The sequence below is a fragment of the Rosa rugosa genome, chromosome 1 (genome assembly GCF_958449725.1).
Source record: "Rosa rugosa chromosome 1, drRosRugo1.1, whole genome shotgun sequence".
Classification (NCBI taxonomy): domain Eukaryota; kingdom Viridiplantae; phylum Streptophyta; class Magnoliopsida; order Rosales; family Rosaceae; genus Rosa; species Rosa rugosa.
Window position 1 is genome coordinate 6,237,858 of NC_084820.1, and position 24,704 is coordinate 6,262,561.

Sequence of the window (24,704 nt, forward strand, 5' to 3'; positions counted from 1 at the left end):
TGTGGTAGACTTCAAACCACAACTTTTCGAACATGCGTAATTATGGATCCAATCCATATACATTCACGAACCACTTCGTGAAGAGCAATGATCTCTGCATTGTTCGAAGATATAGCGACTAGGGTCTGTTCTGTAGACCTCCAAGATATCATGGTCTTTACCCATGGTGAACACATAACCAGTTTGAGAAGACTTTTGTGTGGGACAGAGAGATACCCAACATCAGCAAAACCTTCCAAAACACATGTTGTTTTGGGATGGGGATAGTGGACGCACGCCAGAGTTGGCGGCGTTCCTGCTGTGTGATGGGTCCGAATCCATCGTCTCTCTGTAGAGATAAAGCATGCCCATATCAGTCGTACATCTAGTATCGAAAGATATCTTTTACACCAATACAATGGCGTCGCGTTGGCGCAGAGCTATACCTTAGCTAACAAGTTCATGGCAAATGAGATGTCCGGTCTTGTGCATTGAGCTAAGTACAATAATGCGCCTATTGTACTTAACTAGGGCATTTCTGCCCCTTGCGCATCTTCGTCATCATCCTTCGAACGAAGAGGATCCTTTTCAGGATCAAGACTATGGACGATCATGGCGGTGCTTGAAGGCTTGACTTTGTCAAAATGCCTAAGCATCTATCAACACGATGCTCAAGTTCCAAACCGAGACATAATCGTGTTCTCCCATAATTCTTCATCTCAAAATCGGATTTCAAGTGTTCAGCGGTTTCCCTTAACTCTTTAAGGGCTTCTAATGAAGATCTTGTCCAACATGAACCGCGATAGAATCCGAAAATTGTTATGGAAACGAGCGGGCATATCCCTTCCCGATCAAGTAGTCACTTTAGTGAGCGTTTCAACCTTATTGCAAACGTGCTCCAAGGTCGAGAGCCACTTGACTTGGGTAAATAAAGTCCACCATGAACCTTCATGTATATTTCGTATCTAGATCCCCATAGAGATACGTGATGACCACATTTGTAAGCTGCATGATCAGTTATTCAGAAACTACATGTTAATGTTTAAAGTTCAGCTGTAGCTAAACCTTTGCTAACGCTGGTCCGGTGGGCGGACCAATACCTGTGATGTTCTCAAAGCTTCCGCTACCTGTCAAGTAAAATACAAAGGGCGTCAGAGGAAAGACCGCGTTGGGCGGTCTTCTCTTCTCCGATGCCTAAGTTAGTCAATGTATTTATGTTGACAAAGTAACAGTAGGAGAGTATTGAATGCGTAATTAATGAGGAGAGAGGAGAGAACATTTTATAGGTGGGGAAGAGGCTGATCTCTTCCATGTTTTCGATATGGGACTGATATGCTTCAGCTTCTGATGCCATCTTGACGCGGCGCGTGGCTGCTTGTCAGCGGTGATCTGGGGGCAAGTCGGGGCTCAGTCGGTAGCCTGCTTGGCTGTGTATCTGTAGGTCACTCTTTTGGAGGGAGTTGGTACCGCTGGCGGTAACATGAGCGTGGCTCATTATAGCTAATTATGCTTGCAAATGCCTATGTAAGTACAAGTCCCCCAAGTCCCCAATCAAGGAGGGCAATCTTGGTTGGGGAGTTGCCTAGCGGTTCGAAGCGTTGCGTCCGCCAGTCTTGACAAGGCATAATTAGCGTCAGTGCGTTGTCAACCATGGACTTACAGAACGAAGGCTTTGTGCCATTTCGGGTGGGCCCCAGCTAGGCCCCCCAGGGAGTCCCCTACTCCCCGATTAAGATAGACCTCCGTTTGGTCGGTATATTGTTTGTTGAGGGGAGCTGCACTAAGCAGAGGGTGTTGGGTAGCGAGTCCAATCTTTGATACCCAAGTGACGGGGGTCAACATGCCTGATCAGGGCCGTCGAAGACTGTGTTGATGCGTCCTCCTACCGGTCCCGGAGGACCATGTTTTGACTGCAACGCCGCGTTGCGGTCGTTGTCCTAGTGAGGCGTTGCCACTGGAATCGCGGTTGGCGGAAGTCCCTCCGCTGATGACAAGTGACCTGCAATGTTGCGAGGATCCGCCGTTGGCGGTAGCCTGGTGTGTGGCGTTATGTTTAGCGGTGTTGGACTTATTTGCGAGGTATAAGGAGAATTTTCGCCAGCGGAGTTGCGCTTAGCGGAGACTATCTCGCCTGCAAGATGGAAAGGGAGAAGTTCCGCTAGCAGAGTGGCGCTTAGCGGAGACTATCTCCCTTGTAAGATGGAAAGGGAGAAGTTCCGCTAGCGGAGTTGCGCTTAGCGGAGACTATCTCGCTTGCAAGATGGAAAAGGAGGAGTTCCGCTAGCGAAGTTGCGCCTAGCGGAGACTATCTCGCTTGCAAGATGGAAAGGGAGAAGTTTCGCTAGCGGAGTTGCGCTTAGAGGAGACTCTCTCGCCTGCAAGATGGAAAGGGAGAAGTTCCGATGGTTAACTTGGATAGACGATTCGTATGATGGCGTTCGACACGTGGCCAACATGTACAGGGTTAGCGTGTGGAATGAAGTCTTCGCAGCACGCCCGTCGCTTCGCCATAAATGCGAGTAATTATTGATTTTGTAACCGAGGTGACGCCTCGGTTAATCCGGAGAATAAGTTCGATCCTGGGCCACGTGTTCGGCTGTCGTGTGATGTCGTTTTTTAGCGGACGGCCTGGATTGTTTTGATGTTGACATAAAAGATAAGGAAAATGTGGTGGTTGAACACTTTGTATTCTTACTCACCATCGTCGTCTGCAAGCTTTGTTGTGAGATCCGAGTATCCGAGAAGAAGACTTCTACGATTCCGTGACAGTTATCGGCTTTGAAGGACGAAGATCTCCTGCAGCGACGACGAGCGTCTTCGATCACACCAAAGTTTTCGTTTATGAGGTTGGTAATCTGGATCCCATCCCTGTTTTATTGGATTTTTGTGTTTTTCTTCTGCCAGTTTTTGGGTTTTTTATTTTGGGGTGTGATCTGCTTTTCCCTGGTGTGCTGAGGGTGTAATGCGAGTTTTGGGGATGGGTTTTGGTGTTTGACAGAGTTGGGGTTTAGGGATTTGCTAGATGGTCGAATCTGGGTTGAGTATATGGGTAAACTTTGTTCTTGTTTTGGCATTTTCTGGGCAATTGTTCTTGATGTTCTTGGATGCAACTGACGTAGGGATAGCCTAGATCTTGTGTGGACTGACTGACTTGGGTTTTAGGGTTTGGGATGGCTAGCGTCGTAGAGATCTCGAGCAGTGAGGATTCCGGGTCTGACGTGTCGCTCAACGTGGCGGATAGGGTGTTTATTGACTCGTTGCGTCCGTCTGCCCCTGCAGGAACCTCACTGTCCGAACCGCTAGACATCGTGCCACTACAGACCATACCTTGGGAAGTTGCCATGGGTCGTGCTGGTCGTCCTGAGAGTTCTAGGGCAAGAGAGGATGCCACTGCTCGCAAAAGGCGGGAGGAGAGGCTGGCGAGTAACAGCGCCGCTAGCGGCTCCGCTGACGGGGAGAGGGAGGCTGGCGGGGAAGAGATTGAGTTAGCATGGTTTCTTGCCGACGACACGACAGTTGACGAGGCGGGGGGACCGATGACGGTGGCTGCCGTCAATCGTATGAAGCGGGCGTTCTGCCTGCCGGGTGTGGTGAAGCTGCGACCGCCGCTGAAGGATGAGCGAGTGTCGTTCCTGCCAGCGGGGCATGCCGCCGTGCATGAGGCAATCTTCTGCCAGGGAGTGACATTGCCGCTACTGCCAAATCTCTAGATTTTGGTTTGTGAGTTTGGCCTCGCTTTTGGGCAAATTTGCCCCAACATGTGGAGGTTGCTGATAGCGCTCAACTCGCTGTGGCGTCTGTCTGGTTGTGAGGGTCCAACCGTGGCGGAGGTTCTACACTTCTACGAGTTGGTGTACGTGAAGCGCCAAGGATGCAGCGGACAAGTGAACCTGAGTCGTCGCCATGGGGCGCCCAAGCTAATCGAGAACCTGAAAGACTCCATGTCACCCTGGCGGGGGACCTTCTGTGTTGCTACCACCGGATGGGAGTATCAAGCGGGGTCGAATGAGGGGGAGCCGACGTTTAGGATTAATTCGGAGTTCCAACCTATCCGAGGTTGTCGGTGGTCTCCACTACTCATGGTTTTATGTTGCACAATAGTTCCTTCTGTTGTAATGACTCGCCGTTGTTTTTTTGTTTTTTGTGTGTAGCGGGTCTGCGCTATAACCTAACGCGTGAGGAAGAGTGCCGCGTTGCAAGGATTCGTGGCTTCTGGTAGAACCACAACCTGCTAGATCTTCGCCTATTGACTGGGTGGGAGCTGTTGGTGGATCAGCAGTTGACGCGAACCCTTGGTAAGTACCTTTCGCTGATGTGTGTCAGTTCGTTATTTTGTCAGGCTAACTGGGTAGTTTTTTTTTTTTTTTTTGTAGAATCTCCCCTGGGAAACAAAGCGAGCCGCGAGGCGTTCGAGAAAGCTATGGATCGTGTCGAGATCAATAACTTCCTGGAGAGCATGTATGCCTTTAGGTTGGCGGCCCAGAAGACCGTCGTCGATCCCGGGACACTGGCGCTGAGTCAGTCCGAGATTCCCGTGGTGCTGCCGATGCCGCACCACTCTCACCTTGGTGCCGACGGGTCGCCCATCGTTCAGGCGGGTGCCAGCGGTAGCAAGGCCCCTGCTGCAACTATGCAGCATAAAGAAAGACAGCCTGCCAACCGGCATGGGCCGCAGAAGGAGAAAGTGGTGCCCTCGGGGGAGACCATCACCATCTCGGGGCTGGAGTAGCCGAAGGGATCAAGGCCTACGCCCGCCGGATTCACACAGGTGGTGCTTCAGCGGAGGCGCTGCCAAAATGACTCTGCTGGAGAGGAGGAGGGGGATGACGCGGAGACCATCGGGGCCCGTCAACAGAAAAAGGCAAGACAAGCTCCGCCCGTAGCGTCCGTGGTCGCCGACAAGGTGGTGCAAGCGAGCGACCTGGACTCGTTTGCCCGTACGCAGAGTTCTTGACTAATCACGAGCGAGAGTTTCTTTACCACCTCTGCGAGCGGCTCGGGTTCGGCGGCCTAGCGGGGATTGAGCACCCAACCGCCATTGATCAATCTCCCTTCGGCTCGGCCTTTGGACATCTTTCGGTCGGGCTGCACGAGATGTTCATGGCGGCATCCAAACAGCCCCGAGTTGAGCGGCAGCTCAGGGAGGAGATCAAGGGTCTCCAGAGAGAGCTGGGGGAGGCCAAGGATAGGTTGGTGGATGTTGAGCGGCGCCTGACCAAGGCAGACTGTGATGCTGCGGATGCCCGCGGCAAGTTGAATGTCGCCATTGAGCGGGATCTTGAGCGGAATGAGCACGTCTCCAAGCTCTAGCAGGATGTAGCCCTGCTAAAGGATCGAGTGGCGGCTAAGGATAAGAAATTTGAGATCCTTCAGCGGGAGTCTGCCGCCAGGGCCATTGAGGTGAAGAGGCTGGAGAGCGAGGTTGCTCGCCTGGCAGCTGAGGGGGACCGTGCGGGGGCCGCCGCTGTGGAGGCATTCAAACAGTCGGTGGAGTACAAGAAAGCGCTAACAGAGGCGGCGAAGGCCGGTGCCGTCGCCAACGTGGAACTGCTGAAGCAAAAAGGCGCTATCGACTGGGTGAAGGCGTCCCAGCCCGCTGGTCCAGCAGGTCAGGACGCACCGCCTACGAAGGGTGTGGTTGCCGTTCAGGCTGAGGGTGCCCGCTCAGGTAGCGGTGAGAGCGGTGTACGTCCGGCGGATGAATCTCAGCGGACCCCACCTCCTACTCGGTCCGAGGTCTCAAGTGCTGACTTCCTGTCCGCCCACACTCGAGCGGATGGAACAATTATAACGCCGAGCCCTACCGCTCGTGGGTCCGACCAGACGAGCCGCTTTGTCGAGCAACAGCCGCCACCGGAGGGTGAGGATGTCGTTGTTGCTCCCCAGAATCCCTGAAGATTCCCATGGCTTTATGTAATGCCGCTGAGGCCTCTGCTGTATATTTTTTTTTGTTAGTGCCGCTAGGGTTTTTTGTACTGTGACGAACTTTGGGCGGGGAGTCCCGACCATCCAATATAATATAATTGGTATTTTGTTTGTGAAAATTTTCCAAGTGTGGATGTGTTTGCTGATTGCGTTGTTTGAATATTTATGAACCGCTAGAGTTATGACTGCTGTTTTGTGTAGATACCTCTACTAGCAAGGCTACTTTGCTACATCACCAAGCATAATTAACACCCTCTTTGGGACACCCACAAGCCATGGTGAGGCCCAACCGCTACTTGCATCTTGTAGCCCTATGTTCAAGCTACGCTACGGTATCCGGAAGTCGCAAATCCGTAGCCGGGAAGCCACCTTTCCGGCCTTGCAAAGTTGCCCTCACAAACTAGGCTTTCTACACTAGAATAGTTGTTTTCTTGTCCCACATCTAAGAAAATGTAAAGGAGATGGCTTCCTTCACCTATAAAAGGAATGCCTCCTCTCACAACTCGACAACATCCCATTACATGCTTTGTAATCCCCCTTGGGCCGTAAGGCTCGACACACACTAGTTAAACATTCAAGTGGACGTAGTCTCCCGCTAAGGCGGGAGGTGAACCACTATACATCTAGTGTCAATCTCTCTCTCTCTCTCTCTCATTTAAGCTAACTAGAGACCTCTCGGTCACTAACGTTAACATTGGCGCCGTCTGTGGGAAGCCAACACAAAGGCTTCGTCCCCTACCACGAACTTTGACCCGAAAATGTCGAGTCGACGCTCATTCAACACCAAATTGGGTCCGGTCAACGCCCGGCGGGGTCGGTCAACGCCCGGCGGGGTCGGTCAACGCCAGGCGGGGTCGGTCAACGCCAGGCGAGGTCGGTCAACGCCCGGCGGAGGCGGTCAACGCCCATCAGGGTCCAGTCAACGTCTGGTCAACGCTGACAAGGTTGGTCAACGCCAGCCACCAAAAAAAAAAAAAAAATTTGAACAATTGGCGGCAAACTTCTCTGAACACCCAGAGATTTGCTCTGGGCACCCAACCACCTCCGCCAAACTCTTATTCTCCCCTCCGCTGAGTTCCAAATGCCGCCCAACTTGCAGCTCAGCCAGCTGCAACTCCTCCGCTCCGCCCAACTTGCATCTCCGCCGGACTCAAGCTCGGACTCCACTCCGCCAAACTGCTCCTCCGCTGGGCATCGGCGCCGAGCTTCTCCACCGCTAAACACTTTATCCTCCGCTGGGCGGTATTACTGCTAAGCATCCTCCGCCGAGCTCCACCACTGCATCCGCTGGCATCAGCCATACACCGCCAGCGCCAGGTGCCAGACCAAGCATCTTTCACTCGTCGCCCAACGCCCAGCAGGCTCATCGCTGGCAGATCACCACCAAGTGCCAGCAGACAACAGCTAGCCTGCCTCCGCCAGCCTTTCTCCGACGAACTATCTCCGCAGGACACTACCACCAGCGGCTAGCCAGCCCGCCCGCAGCGCGCCCGCCAACCTGCCAGCAATGAGCAGCAGCGCCGACATATGCCGCCAAACTCCGTCAGCGGCAGCGGCAAAATTCCTCCGCTTAAGCGCTCCGTCAGCGGCACCCACAAGTTTTCTCCGCTAGAAACTACTTTGGGCACCCATTGCTGGCTTCATGATTTTCATTTCTTGGTACGGATCTTCACCTAGACATTGATCAAAACCTCGGATGCAGCTCAAAGTCTTCTCTCTGAAACAAACTGGAAACAGATGAGTTTTCTTCGGTGCAGAGCTAAAGCATATGAATATGCCTATTATAATCATCTACAGCATATATATATATTATATCCTCATAGCTTGCAAAAGCATTCACATGCCATGCATTTAAAATCGATAGCTTTATGATATACATACATATCCAATTGCATTCACATTATGCAGCTATGGGTATATGCCTACATACTTATAGTAATCAAAAGTCTGCAAGATCACATGCTACACCAAGTTTCTTGTCTCAAATATGCTTCTGTCATCCATTAATTATACATATATCTAAAGCCCGGTTAACTGTTCATCGCTGTGCAAAATGGAGTTACGGTTTTGCCCCTATGTTTCTCTTTAATTATAGTTGGTTTGGTTGGTTTCCACGTGGCTCTGTTTGCTTGCTCCACGAAGAGAGAGATCAAGAAGGATCGAGAGAGCCAGACAGGTATAGAAGGATCGAGAGCAAGCACAGTCGAAAGAGTGCAGGTTTGTTTCTTGAGAAAGCACAGTCGAAACAGAGAGAGAGAGAGAGAGTGGTGATTCCGTTTTGCTGTGAGGAGGAAGAAGATCTGCCGTTTACCTTTTGGGTTGGTTCTTGATTGCTGTCTTTGGTTTATAGTGTTGATTGGTCTGTTTTTTCCCGTGGTTGGTTTTTAATTGAATTGGGTTTCGATTTTGTAGGGGTATTGTTCGGTTTTGCTGTGAGAAGGAGGAGGATCTGCGTTTTGGATAACTCTGTCGGGTACCTTTTGGGTTAGGTTTTTGATTTGTTACGTTGGTTTGTCATTTTGATTGGGTTTTTTTTGCTGTGATTGGTTTTCAATTGACTTCAGTTTCGATTTTGTAGGGGTATTGTTTGTGCTTCAGTTTATTTCAGTGATTGATTGGAGGAGGTTCAAGGTGAGGCCTTTTTTTTTTTGGGTAAATTGTGAAGAGTTTTTATTCTAAATTCAGTATTGTCTGTCTACTTCTTCTATTTTCAATAAATACTGAAGTAAATAAATAAAAAGAGGGGGAGGTTAGGGATAGCTGCCAGAGAACGAATGATTGTTATAGATATGGGTTTCGTTGGGGGAGTAAGGATTGGAGGTTTCGAAATGCGTGTTGTTGCTGTTATGTTCTTTTTTTTTTCTTAGCAGAGTATAGTAGAGTCGAATTCACCTTCGATGAAAATAAGAGGAGGTTAGGGATAGTTGTCAAAGAAAGAGTAGAAGTTTTGCTATCATAGATTTAGGCATTTAGGTGATTAGTGCATAGGTGGGTATTGCGTAAGTATGGAGGTTTAAGTGTATAGAAAAGATAGAGACCAAATTTGTGTTTAAGTATATATAATTTTTTTTTTTTTTTTGGTATTCTTAACTGATTTCGATATTTTTAATCTGAAAGACAGAAAGAGTCACTTAGCTGTAGATATCACTGCATATATTAACCTACTTGAACCTCCTTTCCAACATCTGTATTGACCTTCTTAATTCATAAGTTTCATTCTTTGATAACTGCATATCATCCCATAGCAAAAACAGATTAATCATAACCAAAAAAATGATGAGATGTAAATGAGACGTAGATGCATTTTATACACAAGTGAATAAATACCAAATTGACGTCCAGTTTCAATATGTATTCCTTTTATTACACTCTGTGTACAATCCACACTGATATATCAAACCTCCTTTTCTCTATATTGGTTTTGCAGGTGAGGCTTACTCTTGAAGAGCCGAAACATAAAACAAGAGACTTTGGAAATCTAATTTTGAAGGCTCGGTATTGATTCCATTCTCCCTCTGATTATCTATACCAACCTCATTTATGTACTGTTGTTGAAAGTTACACATTTTGTTGAGCAATAAGTGATTGCTAAATTATAATACCAAACAAAACTCTATTTGGAAGCTAAATTATAATAAATTATAATACCTCCTTTTCTCTATACCAAACAATGTGATTGCTAAATTATAATACCTTGGTTATGTTTTTTGGCAGCTTAATGATTAATTTTCAAATTTGATTGTTCTTTGGTTTGTGTTTTTCAGATTATATGCAAAGAAGTGTGTGTATTATTCTTCTGCCGCTGTTCCTCTGTACATTGTTTGGAAGTATCTCACCGTCTTATTGCTATTCAGGTATGTAGTTAACATAGAATTGATATGTTCATATTGATGTTCATTATTGGTATTAATGCAAATTAGTTAGTAATTTAGTGATGATATGTTTGGGGATGCTATTTGGTTCAGTTTTTTACATTCTGATTCAAAATGATGTAAAGTTTGTACTTAGATTCATGCTGTGTTTACGTAATGTATTACTTTCAGTTTGAATTTGATGATTTTTTGGATCATCTCATGATTGATTCTAAAAATGTTAAGAATGATTCAAATTGGATATAAACTTCTATTGTATTTCATCGGTGATTCATTTATAGTTTCTGTGTCTAAAGTGTTATCATATAGTGTAAATTTTTTTTTTTTCATTCTGCAGATCTAGAGGACAGCGTGCTGTCAGTCTCTTTTGCTGTTTTGGGTTTAGATAGAAATTTTACAGGTAGTTTTGTATTCAGTTTACCGCTGATATTCAGTTTATGTTATGGAAGAGGTGATTAATAGGTTATTGTTAGTGTGTGTCTATCTATGAGACTATGAATGGACTTACAAATTATCATTATTAGAGATAATTGTCTGAAATTTAAACTGGATTACATATTTGAATGCAGTGATGGCACCAAAAACTATGATGAGAGGAGCAAAAAGATTGTTAGAACAGTGTGATGTTGAAAATCGTCAGAATCAACAGAAAATTCAACGAATCTGCAGTGGTGAGGGCTTTGTTGCAACAAGAACTAGATGTAATCGTGTTGATCAGGTTAAATCACGTAGATGGAAAACAGGTGGGTCTATTTTATGTCCTTTGAAATGTTGATCTATGCAAATAGTTTTTGGCAAAAACTGGTCTTTCTTTAGAAATATAAACTAATTGACATTGTTTGATTTTTGATTATAGTGTCTTATCCAGAAATTGCTGAAGTATCAAATAGCGACAACCAAAATATCACTGCAGTTGCAAACGAAAATCCGCATATGATTACAGAAGGTAAATTTTTTAATTAATTTAATTTATGGCCTTAATTTTAACGAGACTGTTGTTCTGCTGTATTTCCTTTTCCTGTACTAATAACTTTATATCTACTTCAATTTTGTTTTCAAATTATTCAGTTTTGTCGTCTCTATTTTTATTCAATCAAATTTCAGTTGGTTTCAAATTTTAGTCTTCAATAAGAAACAGAGTATTACAAGTATGACTTCTGAAGTCTTTAGTTTGGAACCGAATTAGGTGTTAATTTCAGTTGGTTTTGTTTCGTTCTGTCTCCTGTATCACTCTTAATTAAGTTTTGCCGGTAATGCTCATATCACAATACAGCTTCTGTGTTTTTGTTACTCATCTTTTCTAAACTCAGATGCAGTAATTGTTCAGACTTGGTATACATTTGCCATTTCTATTAGTGAATTTATTTCCCCTGATGATTAAAGGAAGGAGAAATTTTTCAGGTTGATTGAATTAATTGATACAGCAGCATTAAGTTTTCAGCATATAGCTTTTATTAAATAGTTCAGTAAATTAAAATATTGCAGCATTAGCATTGATACGGGTCTAAATTTCTGCAAATTGATAGTAACTAACTGTCATCACATCATTATAATTTTAATGAACAATGTAACTAACTGTTTACAAATTTTGTATGCAGGTCAGTACTCTCATCCATTTGGTCAAGCATCATATCAAAGAAGCAAGCAAGGTTATTGGCATGTGATAATTCTTACGCATTATTTTCAAAAAATAATTATCATATTTGTTTGACTAACAAAAGTGAAATTTCTCATTGCAGGATCAATTGTAAAATATGAGGATTCGGGTGATAATGTTCATGAATGTGACTATTGCAATGCATCTTTTTGGTTCGGAGAAGCTGTTAAGCAATCATCTTCAAATGAGCCTCTCATTTATACAAAATGTTGCAAAAGAGGTCAAATCAAAATTGAGCAGCCAAAACCAACACCAATTTTTCTTGAAAGATTATTAGATCCAAACAATGGTTCAGAAAGTAAACTTTTCAGAGAAAATATAAGAGTTTACAATTCGATGTTCTCTTTTACATCAATGGGAGCGAAAATTGATTATAAGATAAATAGTGGTTCAGGTCCATATGTTTTTAAAATTAGTGGTCAAGTCCATCATTTAATGGGTTCTGTATTACCTTCTGATGGAGAATGTCCTAAATATGCTCAGTTATACATATATGATACAAAAAATGAGATTTCAAATCGTATCAATGCTATTGATCCAGATCATGTTAATCAAAATATCAAACCAGATATTGTCGAAGGACTTATTAAAATGTTTGATGAGACTAATGAATTAGTTAAAGAATTTCGAATGATAAGAGATAAATTTGAAAATCATTCTCTGCCTTCATTAAATATGAGTATACTTAATCGCCAAGCTACTGATAGTAAGCAATATGAAGAACCAACAAGTGATGAAATTAGTGGTTTGATAGTTGGTGATATTGGAGAACATAATTCAAATAAAGATGTAATTATTGAATCAAACAGTGGACATTTACAACGTATTTCTAAAATACATCCAAAATATATGTCACTACAATATCCAATACTTTTCCCATATGGTGAAGATGGATATAAAATAAATTTATTAATGCAACAATTGACAGAAAATCGTACACAGAAAAGACAAAGAGTATCAATGCGAGCTTATATTACATATCAGATTCAAGACAGAAATAATATAACAAACACTTTATTAAAAGGTGGACGACTATTTCAACAATTTTTAGTCGATGCTTATGCAACAGTTGAAGAAGATCGCTTAGATTGGATTAGAAAAAATCAAAGTAATTTTCGAAGTGAAGTTTTTAAAGACATTTATACTGCAGATTCAGCTGGAATTAAAAGAGGTTTTGATTTAGGACAAAAAATTATTTTACCAAGTTCTCATACTGGTAGTCCTAGAGATATGATAAATAATTATCAAGATGCCATGGCAATTTGCAGACAGTACGGTAATCCTGATTTATTTATAACTTTTACATGCAATGTTAAATGGCCTGAAATACAAAGATATTTTAAGAACAATCCCAACTGTAAAGTTGAAGACAGACCTGACATAATTTCGAGAATGTTTAATATGAAATTACAAAATATGATTGCTTATATTAAATCCGGTGAACCTTTCGGACAAATTGACGCAGATGTTTGCACAATAGAATTTCAAAAAAGAGGACTCCCTCATGCTCATATGTTGTTTTGGTTACAAAAAGATTATAAATGTTATACACCAACTGATATTGATTCTATTATTTCTGCAGAATTGCCAGATAAAAATATTGATCCAGAACTTTTTAAAATAGTTAGCCAATTTATGATTCATGGACCTTGCGGACAAATAAATCCAAAATCTCCTTGCATGAGAGACGGAAAATGTTCTAAATTTTTTCCAAAACCATATAATACAGATACTACATTTGAAACAAATGCACCTCCAATATACAGACGTCGTAATGACCATACAAAATTTGTTGTAAAAAATAATATACAAATTGGAAATAATTTTGTTGTGCCCTATAATTCAAATTTATTATTAAGATATAATGCTCATATTAACGTTGAATTATGCTCTCAATCTATGTTAATTAAATATCTATTTAAATACATAAATAAAGGTCCAGATAGAGCCCGAGTTTTATTTTATGAAAATCTAAATGATGAAATTACAACTTATCTTAATTGTCGTTATTTAACTGCCCACGAATCTGTCTGGAGATTATTTGAATATTCAATTCATTCTCGACATCCAGCTGTCCAACATTTACAAATTCATCTGCCTTTACAACAAAATATCGTTTTTAATGAATATCAATCTCTACAATCAATAATAAAACAAAAAAGTACAGAAGATACTATGCTCACTGGATGGTTTAAAGCAAATTCAACTTATTCAAATGCATCTGAATTAACTTATACACAATTTCCCACCAAATTTGTTTGGGACGATAATAAAAAATTTTGGAAACCAAGAAAACAATGTCAAACAATTGGTCGAATAGCATATGTACATCCAGCAAAAGGTGAATTATATTTTATGAGAATGTTATTAAATATTCAAAAAGGTTGTCACAATTATGATTCAATAAAAACAATAAATGGTATCACATATACTTCTTATCAGGAAGCTTGCCGAGTTTTAGGTTTATTAGGCGATGATAAAGAATGGATTGAAGCATTAACAGATTCTTTACATACTGCAACAGCTTCTGAAATCCGTCAACTTTTTGTTACAATAATTTTATATTGTGAAGTTGCAAATCCTCAAATGCTATTAGATTCACATTGGTTCAATATGTGTGATGATATTTTGCATAAAGCCAGAGTTCAACTAGGAAATCCAAATCTCATTTTGTCAGAATCAGAATTAAAAAATGAACTATTATTTGAATTAGAACAATTATTTAATAAATTATCAAGTTCATTAAAAGACCATAAATTACCAATGCCTGATACAGATAAATTATTACAATTGAATAACAAATTATTAAGAGAAGAATTAGATTATGATTGTCTTCAGCTAAAATATCAACATATAAATTTGGTAGCTCAATTAAATCCATGTCAAAGAATTGTCTATGATGAAGTTATTAAAGCAATTGAAGAAAAAACATTTAATACTTTTTTTGTTCACGGTTATGGAGGAACTGGTAAAACATTTTTATGGCATACAATAATAAGCAAATTAAGATCTGAAGGAAAAATTGTTTTAGCTGTTGCTTCATCTGGAATTGCTTCACTATTACTTCCAAATGGTAGAACTGCTCATTCTCGATTTAAAATACCTCTGACAGTCAATAGCTTATCAATATGTCCAATAAAAAAAGGTACTCATCTTGCAAAATTAATTGATAAAGCAGAATTAATTATTTGGGATGAAGCTCCAATGTGTAATAAACACTGTTTTGAAGCACTAGATAAATCTTTACGTGATATTCTATCAGATCCAAATAACAAACCATTTGGTGGTAAACCTATATTATTGGGCGGAGATTTTCGACAGATTCTACCTGTTATTACAGGAGGAACCAAAGAACAGATAATTGAAGCTTCATTAAATAGTTCATACCTATGGTCATCATTTAAAATATTCAACCTAACAGAGAACATGAGACTATCAAAAAAAAATTTAACTGATGAAGAAAAAATAAATATTTCAACTTTTGCAAATTGGTTATTACAAATTGGAGAAGGTCGTATATGTTCAATTAATGATGAGAATGATAGAGATGCATCTTGGGTTGAAATTCCAAGCGATTTACTTATTTATACTTATACAAATCCAATAGAAGCAATTTTTCTTGCAACTTATTCAGATTTTACCATCAATTACAATGACTTTAACTATTTAAAAGAACGTGCAATTGTTACACCACGAAATGCAACAGTTCGAGATATAAATGATTACGCTATAAACTTATTACCAGGTAACAAAACAACTTATTTAAGTGCAGACAATATTGTATTGAATTCTGGAAATAATGAAAATATGAAGATTTTATATCCGATAGAATTTTTGAATAAACTTGAATTTAATGGATTACCACCACATGAATTAATTTTGAAAATAGGAATGCCTATCATGTTATTAAGAAATTTAAATCAAGCTTCTGGCTTATGTAATGGTACAAGATTAATAGTAACAAAATTATTTGATCGATTAATAGAAGCAAAAATATTAACAGGAGACAACATAGGTCAAAAAGTTTTTATACCTAGAATTGTTCTTACTGCATCTGAAAACAAATGGCCGTTTATTTTTAAAAGGCGACAATTTCCGATAAGACCATGTTACGCTATGACTATTAATAAAAGTCAAGGTCAATCACTAAATCAAGTTGGCATATATTTACCGGAACCTGTTTTTACTCATGGACAATTATATGTTGCACTTTCGAGAGTTACATCAAGAAATGGATTGAAAATTTTGATAAACAACAACAACAATATACCAAATAAATATACTAAAAATATAGTTTATAAAGATGTATTGCTAAATTTATAAATAGAAAAAAAAAAAACAAAATTATGATACCAAGCTAAAATTTGATATATTTCAATTTTTGATTTACAAAAATTCAATTATATTCTGAGTTATAAATACTTCACATTTTTTGAAATTGTAAAGCATCTTATGATTTGAATTAACAAATAAAACGAATCAATACAAATACTGAAAGTGTACATATTTTACATCTCTAACATACAATATTTTTTTCATGACACTTTAACATACGTATTTAATATATGAATGTGCACAAATTCCATGTGACACAATTGATTATAAATAAAATAAACAATTGATAAAAGTCAAGACAAAAGTCAACATGACTAAAAGAGAAGAAACCCAATACATGCTCCCAGCTATACTTGCAATTCGTTTCAATGTGTATAATTTGAGTGCAAAACAATGGAGTCTCAATTGCCTTCAGCCTATACCATTGAAAATTGATGAAAATGATATGAAACAGATAACTGAAGCAGTGAAGCTAAACCAGAATATCATCAGCAAGAGTCCAAACAAAATGAACACTGCAGAGGATTCTACATCACAAACAAACAGTGTTCAAAAGGGATTAAGTCTATGATTACATTTTTGCCCTGAATCCCTGGGTATATAAGCGATATCTCCATCACTTTCTCAATTCCAGTAGTCTCCATCGATATCAATGCCTGTTGTTAGGCAATTTCAAGCTTATCCATCACAATCAGTCTGAACAAAAGCTTGGTAAAATTTCACTTCCATATTATTCGGCTTTATCTATTCTGTTACATTATAAATCTCTTCTTTTAATTGAATTAAAGCTTGAATGGTATTTGGAAAACAGGAAACAAATTGTTTCAATGGAAATATGTACAGTTTCTTTAGAGCTAATTGCCTTTTTGGGTTTTCTTTGCAGCTCAAAACTTGAAGGAAGGTCACCAAGTTGCAGGCTCTCGCTCTCACACGAAGTATCATTAAGTTTCGTTTTATTAGCTTATTTGCCAGATTTGGGGAATAGTTTTCAGCAAGAAAAGAGGTATGTATTGATTTGGGTTTGTATCGGTTGCTTATAATCTCACTGTTACTGAGAAGTCAATCCCTGGTAGAGATTACTTTTTATTTCAAAACTACTTTTCATTTGTCTAAAAATCAATTGATCTAAAATTAGCTTTCCATAATTTGCAGTTTTTGCAAAACGTTGGGCACTCAGTTTCATCTCCTAATTCAAAAGTGAGACTTCAATCTTATACTCTTTGTCTTCTCTAATCTAAGTACATTGCTTTCTTTCAAAAATGATCAAGTAATTGGTCCTTTGTTCAGTGCATTGAGAGGCCACAAACGTGACCACACACAGTCTTCAGTCAAGTCATCTGTTGAACTGAAATGCTTTTATAGCTGTTTTTACCCCAATTCGTTAGTTCTTTCTGCTTTGTTTGTACAAATAAGCATATCTTTTCTCTTACTTTTTGTTTTGTGGAATTTCTGAAGTGCAGGGTTTAGAACATCAAATTAAGTTATAGGTGTTCTTCAGATTAAGTTTCAGATCACAACCCTTGCAAATGCAATTGAAGAGATGTTAGGTACGTCCATTCTGTAGCATATGTCCTAATTGATACTTTGACATTTCTCATGTACTGCTTAGAATATTGTGTACACACATCATATTTGTATATTTACTTTCTTTGTTTCCTTCTTAGAATATCAAAGATAATTTAATTTGAATATAAGCATTGATAAATGCTTTGTACTACAGTAGTTGGGTTTCCATTTTACTGCGCAAACTGGACAATATATATATTGAATCCAAGTACTTTAGTTGTTTGCCTCTTAGAATATCAAACAAATATGATAAATGCTTGGCTGTAATTTTTATTTCGAGGATAACCCTTGGATTGGCAGTACACTGATCATATTAAAAGCCAAATATTGGCAAGACTAACAGAAGAGCTATATCTCTTACGTGAAAATCACTAAGAAACAAATTCTCAGACAAATTCAACATGCTTTGGTCTTTCATTTTTGTTTCCTATACAAAAATGATCTTTTGTTCTGTATAAGTTCAATGCCATTTCTCCACTATAGATTGCTCAAAAGTCATTGGTAGAAGACTCATCGAAGCAGCTAAAATAACAGCTGACTTAAGTGGGGCAATAGCCCTTACCCGATGATAGAATGTCCATCACCTGAAGCTTTAAAACATCGGACCCACCAAAAGTTGGCAAAGGTAATGACAAGGATTCCTCTATCTGAAAAACTGGAAAAGGGTGAGCTGAGCAATACAGTTTATGTTCTTCCCAATTTTGTTTATAAGCGTGTGCTTCTTTACATTACTTCTTTTAATGGGTACAGAGTGACAGTGGTAGAGAAACTGAGAACAAAGCTGCAGCTCATCAAACCTATCTAGCACGAACTTTGTAGCACCCAAGTGGCCAAGTATGTGCAACATAAAAAAAGTTACGCTAGAAGAACATAGAATGGTTTCAAACAGGCTCTATAGGTCGGTGAAAAAGTAAGACATCTTATTTTGAGTAAGCCTTTTGTTATATGTCTTCTCTAGCAATTGTCATGATGTAATGATTCTGATACTTGGTGTTGTGTTATAATCTCTAGGTTCACACAGAGGAACATTCTAAGGATTTACCCCAAAGAAACTTAAAGTTGCCTCCTCAAATTACCAACCACATATTGAATGGATGCATGGAGCTCAAATGGTTGTGTCTAATGTGCAGGTTAGTTTTCCAGTTTCATGAAACTGATTAAAACCTGATAATATGTCAGTGACCTTGACCGATAACAAATATAACCTAACTGCACATAAAATTTTATGACAGGGATGTGATAACTCACGATGGTTCATGCATGGGATGTTTAGAGCCAATGATGAGGCACTGCCTTCTTTATGCACAAGGGCTCAAATGATGGGATTTTTTTATCCTAAAAAGACCTTGGTAGTGACAAAGACATTGAAGGTGAGGACAATTTATTTACTTTGAGTTAAATTTTTGGCATATTAGCAATAATCTCAGAGGATTGATGTTAATATACAGGTGAAAGCATTTATGGCCAATGGATGTCACTTGGATTTTAATCAAACCCCCTTTGATTCATTCTCCCCACAGACTTCTACACAAAAGTTAGTAAGGTCCGTTTTGTTTTTCTGATAATTCGAGAATTTGATTCCTATTTTTAGTTATTGTTGAAATAAGTTACATTCCTATTGTATAACATAGTATACTCATTGTACTCTACGTTTCACTTCACATCAGTATTTTGCAGAGCTCTGATCACGTCATATGCAGCTGGTTGTTTGTAGGTAACCCTCATCTCTACATTCCAATGCCTCATTGATTAATGTTTATGCTTACTCCATACAAAACCATTTCAATGATTTCAATTTACAGAACCAAATATTCACTCTTTCTTATTGATTGACATTATTACTTATGTTTTCCAATTACAACAGCTCAGCTGAAATTTCGGAGGACTTATCATTTGTTGCAAATGACGAATCAGACTTTGTACATAAACACCTACTGTTGTGAGGATATAATATATAATGTAACAATGTAATATAACAATGTTTCTAAATTTAGTAGTTACGATATAATATATAATTTAACAATGTAATATAACAATATTTCTAAATTCATTAGCATCGAATCAAACAATATTCCCGCAGCATCGCGCGGGCTCTATAACTAGTATATACTAGGCATTAGCACACTTTTTGACTAATACTTGGTCATGCGGCAGTACCTTTGGAATTCTAGCATTCTAGAAATATGCATACCTCAATTGGACCACCTAGCTACGTTAGCTAATCACATGTCCATATATTGCTCACTGCACATTTCCATGTACATATTTGGTAAGGCATTAGCTCTATGGGCCTTTGACATTTAGTATTGCCATGCCTTTACTTTTCGGCAAACTAAAGTCTGTTTCACAAACAAATTAGACCAATCAATATCGGCTACTATGCCAATCAAAGTATATTAATTTACCATTACTGTAAATTACATTGCACCATTAGCGTCTAGATGACATTGGTATCCGGTAAATACATTTTACAAGCACTTAACATTATTACAAAATTATCTTGTTAAGTAGGCAATCAAACATGATGCAAATTATGGATATTGATTTTACAAATCCGCATACTAATCATCCATTTTTGCAAGGAAATTCAACTATTTCTATCAAGCATTCAAGCGCAACTACGAGTTGACGGACATTATCGGAATACTTTATCCGCCAAACAATGGACCGTCATGCTCGGCCAACTCCGCTAGCCTCCAAATCGGCATAAGATAAGTCACTATATTATCTCTTACGCTCATACAACTAGAGCTATTGCCATGCTTATGCCATGCTTTACGTCTCCATAACCCTTAAAGCATGCTTACATAGATGTTATTGGCAACTTTACTACAAGTACATGCTAGACACATATGCCATGCTCCTATTTAATCGCAACCCAATTAAATAAACATGGGACACTCAAACAAAATATTATTACTTGCTCTATGTGCTTGTCATTTTTCATACAGGTACAGACTTCACGAGTCTATGGTCTACGACCAACGGCTAAGCGGTAAGGCAACGCCTCATAATGACAATGACCGCTACGCGGCATTGCAGTCAAGCTTTTCTCCTTCGAGAAAACAGCAAGGGACTAGTTAACACAGCCCACGGCAGCCATTGATCCGGCAGTTAACCCCGACGCTTGGGTATCTAAGATTGGGCTCGCTACCCAACACCCTCTACTCCGCGCAGCTCCCCTCATCAAACAATTTTCCGACCATCCGGAGGTCTATAGCCAGGAGTGGGGGACTCCTCGCAGGGCCTGGCAGGGGCTGTCACGCCCCGAATTTTGAATAATAAATTCAAATCCGAAACATGAATAATTACAATTACAAAATCCAAATCTCGAAACTTCGAGTTCATTATTACAATTCACTCTCACAAGCAATATTGTAAAGCTCAAATGAGCATAACACACCTCACAACGTACAATTGCTGTAAAACTCTAACAATTGCTCTAACCGCACGATCACCGTCCTGGTTCTCCTGTCCTGTAGGATTACCCGCTACACAATTTGAATAGTGTACCGGGAGTTGCAACAACACAAAACCCGGTAAGCTTTTTACAGCCAGTATGAGTAAACAAGAAGAACTGTTGATTTAATAAAATACATTTCCTTTAACTCAAGTATAGAAATGTAGAAACATCACAATTACAATGATCACCACAAAACCACTTCACTTTCTCACTCTCATATATATATAAATATATATATATATATAAATATTATACACTTATGAGTCACTCCCCGTTACCCTCATAAGGTCACTCAACATTTGGCAGACAGACTAGAGCTCTAACTGATCGTTTCCACCTACCCGGCGCGAGGGCGTGGTTCACGATTTAATGCTATTAGTTTCCACCTACCCGGTACAAGGGCGTGGTTCACTAATAGATGCCATGGTCACCCCCGTGACCTATTGATCTCCACAGATCAATATATCTCAACAAATCAACAATTTATTGTTTCTCAACAATAAATTTAATACCTCTCACAATATTGTTGCTTTTCAACAATAAACTCAACACAACCATAACAGTACATAATATCTCACAATTTCAACAATACATATTATTTCACATAAATAATATATATATAGATAGACATTCACACAGGAATGCCCATTAATACCAACTATAGTTCACACAATGACGACAAAAAATAAATTAATTAAAAGTACTCGGTTCGTAATATGAACCACGTGAGGTTTACTCACCTCGATAATCCCGCTGCGTCTTCAATTCCGCTCAAAATACGATCCACAATCGTCCACTAACTCAAACCGTCAATCACCTAGTCAGATACGATCTTAACTTAGCAATCATTCATAAACCACACATATACGGAAATCCAACGGTCGGATTCTAATTTAATGATGATCCAACGGCCAGATCGAATTTATATGATGATCCAACGGTCGGATCCTCACGGATCGCCCTTAGGATCATCCTCCAAAATTATCACGAAGATCCAACGGTCAGATCTTCTTGAATCACTCTAACAAACATCTCCTCAAAATTATACGAAAATCCGACGGTTAGATTCTCACGAATCGCCTTCCGAATCACTATTTCACAATTATACGAAGATCCAACGGTCGGATCTTCGCCCATGACCACACAAAGCCACTGGGACAGTCATAAGATCAACATAACAAAACTACAAGTCCATCGGACGGTCCGATCTTCACAGATCACAAATCGAACGATCGAAATCGATCGAAATCGTAAAATTCATAACTTAATCATACGATATCCAAAAATTGCGTATAATATATCGAAATGATCGTATTGAAATATAGAATCTGAAAATGTACAGAAACCATATTTTTGATCCCCGGAGGTGGCCGGAAAGGGCCGCCGGAGTTAGTGGCAGAGCCGCCGCCAACCACCACCAATGGTGTCGGGGCCGGGCTGCTCTTCTTCCTCTCATCATGCTTAACAACTTTCATAACTAGCACGAAGTCTGAAAATGACCGGAAGGGGTCGAAAATTACCTTGAACAGTATGAAGGTGGCCGGAATTTTCCAGAAACCGGCGAGAAACTGCAGAAAACGGCGAGCTCCAATTCGACGTAAAAACGTCAATTTAAGGCTTCGATTCCTTCTGAAGAGTTGTTAAGAAACTCAAGAAGAACTTACTGGTTCAAGAATCACAGAAAAATATAGTCTGTAGCTCGAGATATACCGATCGAAAGCTTCTGTGGTCGGAAAAATTCCAAAATTTTGCAGAATCCGGCAAGGCTCGATTTCGACGTCAAAGCTTCAATTTCAGGCCTCGATGCCTTCTAGAGAGTTGTTAATAACATCAAGGGGAACCCACTGGAAAAAGAATCAATCAAAACGATGCACTACAGCTCGAGATATACCGATCGAAAGATTTTCGTTTCGGATTGAAAACTTACCGAGCTCCGACGAACGTGAAACCGGTCACTCTAGGTGCAATCCTCCTAGTATGATGATCAGCAGGTTGAGGGGAGTTCATGGAGCCAAGGATCGGAAGTTTTGGTGGCCGGAGCTAGGAGAAAACCGGCGTTGACCAAAATCGAGCTTAAATCGGACTGGGCTTGCCGCCGCCGCTACAGGCCGCGCCGCCGTGAAAGGCTGCCACAGACAGGTGCGCAAGGACCATACGAAGCCAATGGAAGAAGTTTGGTGAGGATCGGTGGCCGGAGGAGGAAGAAATCGTCGATCGAAGTTTTGGAGGCGATTTCCGGCGGGGAACTAAAATCGCAGCCGATTTTCCAATTTTGGAAAAATCTGTTTTTATTTTTGGAAATTTCCAAAATGGAAGCTTTATACTAAATTGGAAACTTTTTCAAAAAATCATAACTAATTCATACGAACTCCGATTTTTTGCGTTCCATATATGTACGCGATCGTGTCGACGAGCTCTACAACTTTCATGAAGGAAGTTTTCCCAAATTCCATACGTATAAAAAGTCGATTTTCGCGTGCCCCTAAATAACGTACGTTTTCGAAAATTAATCGTTCGAACTAATTCCACAACTTCTCAGAGCCTCGTACTCGCTCCCACTATTGTGAAATCATTTCTAAAAATCCACGGAAATTAATTTGGATTTTTCGGGGTATTACAATCTACCCTCCTTAAAGAAATTTCGTCCCGAAATTTAAGCGTAAGTCAATTCCTCTCAATTAAGGTTGACCTAATCATAAAATCTCCATCTTTTCCAAATCTGTAGTAATCTACAAAGCCACAATCCTTTGTATAAAAATACATTCCTATGGCCACTAAATCCTTTCATCACAAACGTAAACGCACAACACAACTGCTCAACATCACTCCACATCAATTACACAAAATCATCACATAGATCTTCACATAGATCATCACTCTGTACTGGCATACAAGCACAGTAAACACTCCCACAAAGCGTTTCGCTACTCCATTAGCATCACGGTAAATCTCTATAGTAAAACTTAAGCATGCACTATTCTACACAACCATAGAGATGCATCACTCAAAACAAATCATCCCCAAAAGCACGCCAATAAATTATGTCACCCAATGATGATGACTTGGGCTTGCTCAATCCCTGGGCTAAGCACTAGGGCTGGCCAATTGGGCCTGAAGAAATCGGACCATCCACATTTCGAACCGGCCCAAACCAATTTGGGTTTAACATTTGGGCCTACTAATCGGGCCGAACAATTGGGCTTACCATTTGGGCCTACCATTTGGGCCTACAAATCGGGCCTAACATTTGGGCTTACTATTTGGCCCACAACTTTTTAGCTCGGCTACGGTATGAAATTGTGCATACCGTAGGTATACCGTATATACGTATGCATACCATACAGACCGTATATACGTATGTATACCGTACATACCGTATATACGTCCGTATATCAAGCATATACGAGATCCAAAAATATTTGTAAGAGGTAAGGTTCGAACTCCCGACCTCGAACACGAAGGTTTTGCTCCCAACCACTGAAGCAAGAGCTGCCTTCATTAATATATGCCCACGTGTTATATTTATTATGTCATAAGCGACATAAATAAAATAACGGGGAAGGCAAGGTTCGAAACCTCAACCTGCTGCACAAAACTTTTGTCCCCAGCCACTGGAGCACAAGCTGTGCTTAATATAATGTGTACAAATGTTATACTTATTATGTCATAAGCGAACATAATAAAAATAAACGAGAGGCAAGGTTCGAACCTCTGACCTCTTGTACAAGAGCCTTGCTCTTCAACCACTAGAGCACCAGCTGCTCTCGTTACTATCCATGCAACTTCTTTTATTTATTCTATCATAAGCGATAGAATAACAACAAACTGTCGGTACACTCCACGTGCCACGACACGTCTCTTCCGTGATTTACGGAAAGCAAATCACTTTCGGCTAAAGCTGTCTGCC

General features: G+C 40.2%; 2 protein-coding genes across 15 annotated transcripts; both read left to right on the forward strand.

The window, feature by feature from the left end:
• The first annotated feature begins 7,941 nt into the window (after positions 1–7,941).
• Positions 7,942–12,616, forward strand: LOC133733246 (uncharacterized). Its single transcript, XM_062160925.1, has 11 exons — positions 7,942–8,222; positions 8,317–8,393; positions 8,483–8,535; positions 9,332–9,399; positions 9,669–9,758; positions 10,114–10,176; positions 10,346–10,519; positions 10,633–10,722; positions 11,375–11,425; positions 11,516–12,222; positions 12,584–12,616. Exons 5-11 carry the CDS (start codon positions 9,674–9,676, stop codon positions 12,614–12,616), a joined length of 1,203 nt encoding a protein of 400 aa, XP_062016909.1. The 5' UTR covers positions 7,942–8,222; positions 8,317–8,393; positions 8,483–8,535; positions 9,332–9,399; positions 9,669–9,673.
• A 3,547-nt stretch (positions 12,617–16,163) lies between these two features.
• Positions 16,164–19,435, forward strand: LOC133713049 (phosphoinositide phospholipase C 6-like). 14 transcript variants are annotated; one of them, XR_009847764.1, is made up of 9 exons: positions 16,164–16,479; positions 16,652–16,771; positions 16,921–16,965; positions 17,229–18,244; positions 18,346–18,464; positions 18,567–18,704; positions 18,783–18,877; positions 19,002–19,048; positions 19,199–19,435. XR_009847764.1 is itself a non-coding variant. In XM_062139197.1 (9 exons), exons 5-9 carry the CDS (start codon positions 18,429–18,431, stop codon positions 19,303–19,305), a joined length of 423 nt encoding a protein of 140 aa, XP_061995181.1. In that variant the 5' UTR covers positions 16,488–16,771; positions 16,921–16,965; positions 17,224–17,315; positions 18,085–18,244; positions 18,346–18,428; the 3' UTR covers positions 19,306–19,435. The 14 variants fall into 14 exon arrangements, 6 of the variants coding, with proteins under 6 accessions (XP_061995187.1, XP_061995178.1, XP_061995181.1 ...); XR_009847783.1 differs by lacking the exon at positions 16,164–16,479 and having other exon boundaries at positions 16,487–16,771; positions 17,224–17,315; positions 17,818–18,244; XR_009847769.1 differs by lacking the exon at positions 16,164–16,479 and having other exon boundaries at positions 16,487–16,771; positions 17,229–17,999; positions 18,085–18,244.
• The last annotated feature ends 5,269 nt before the right edge of the window (positions 19,436–24,704 follow it).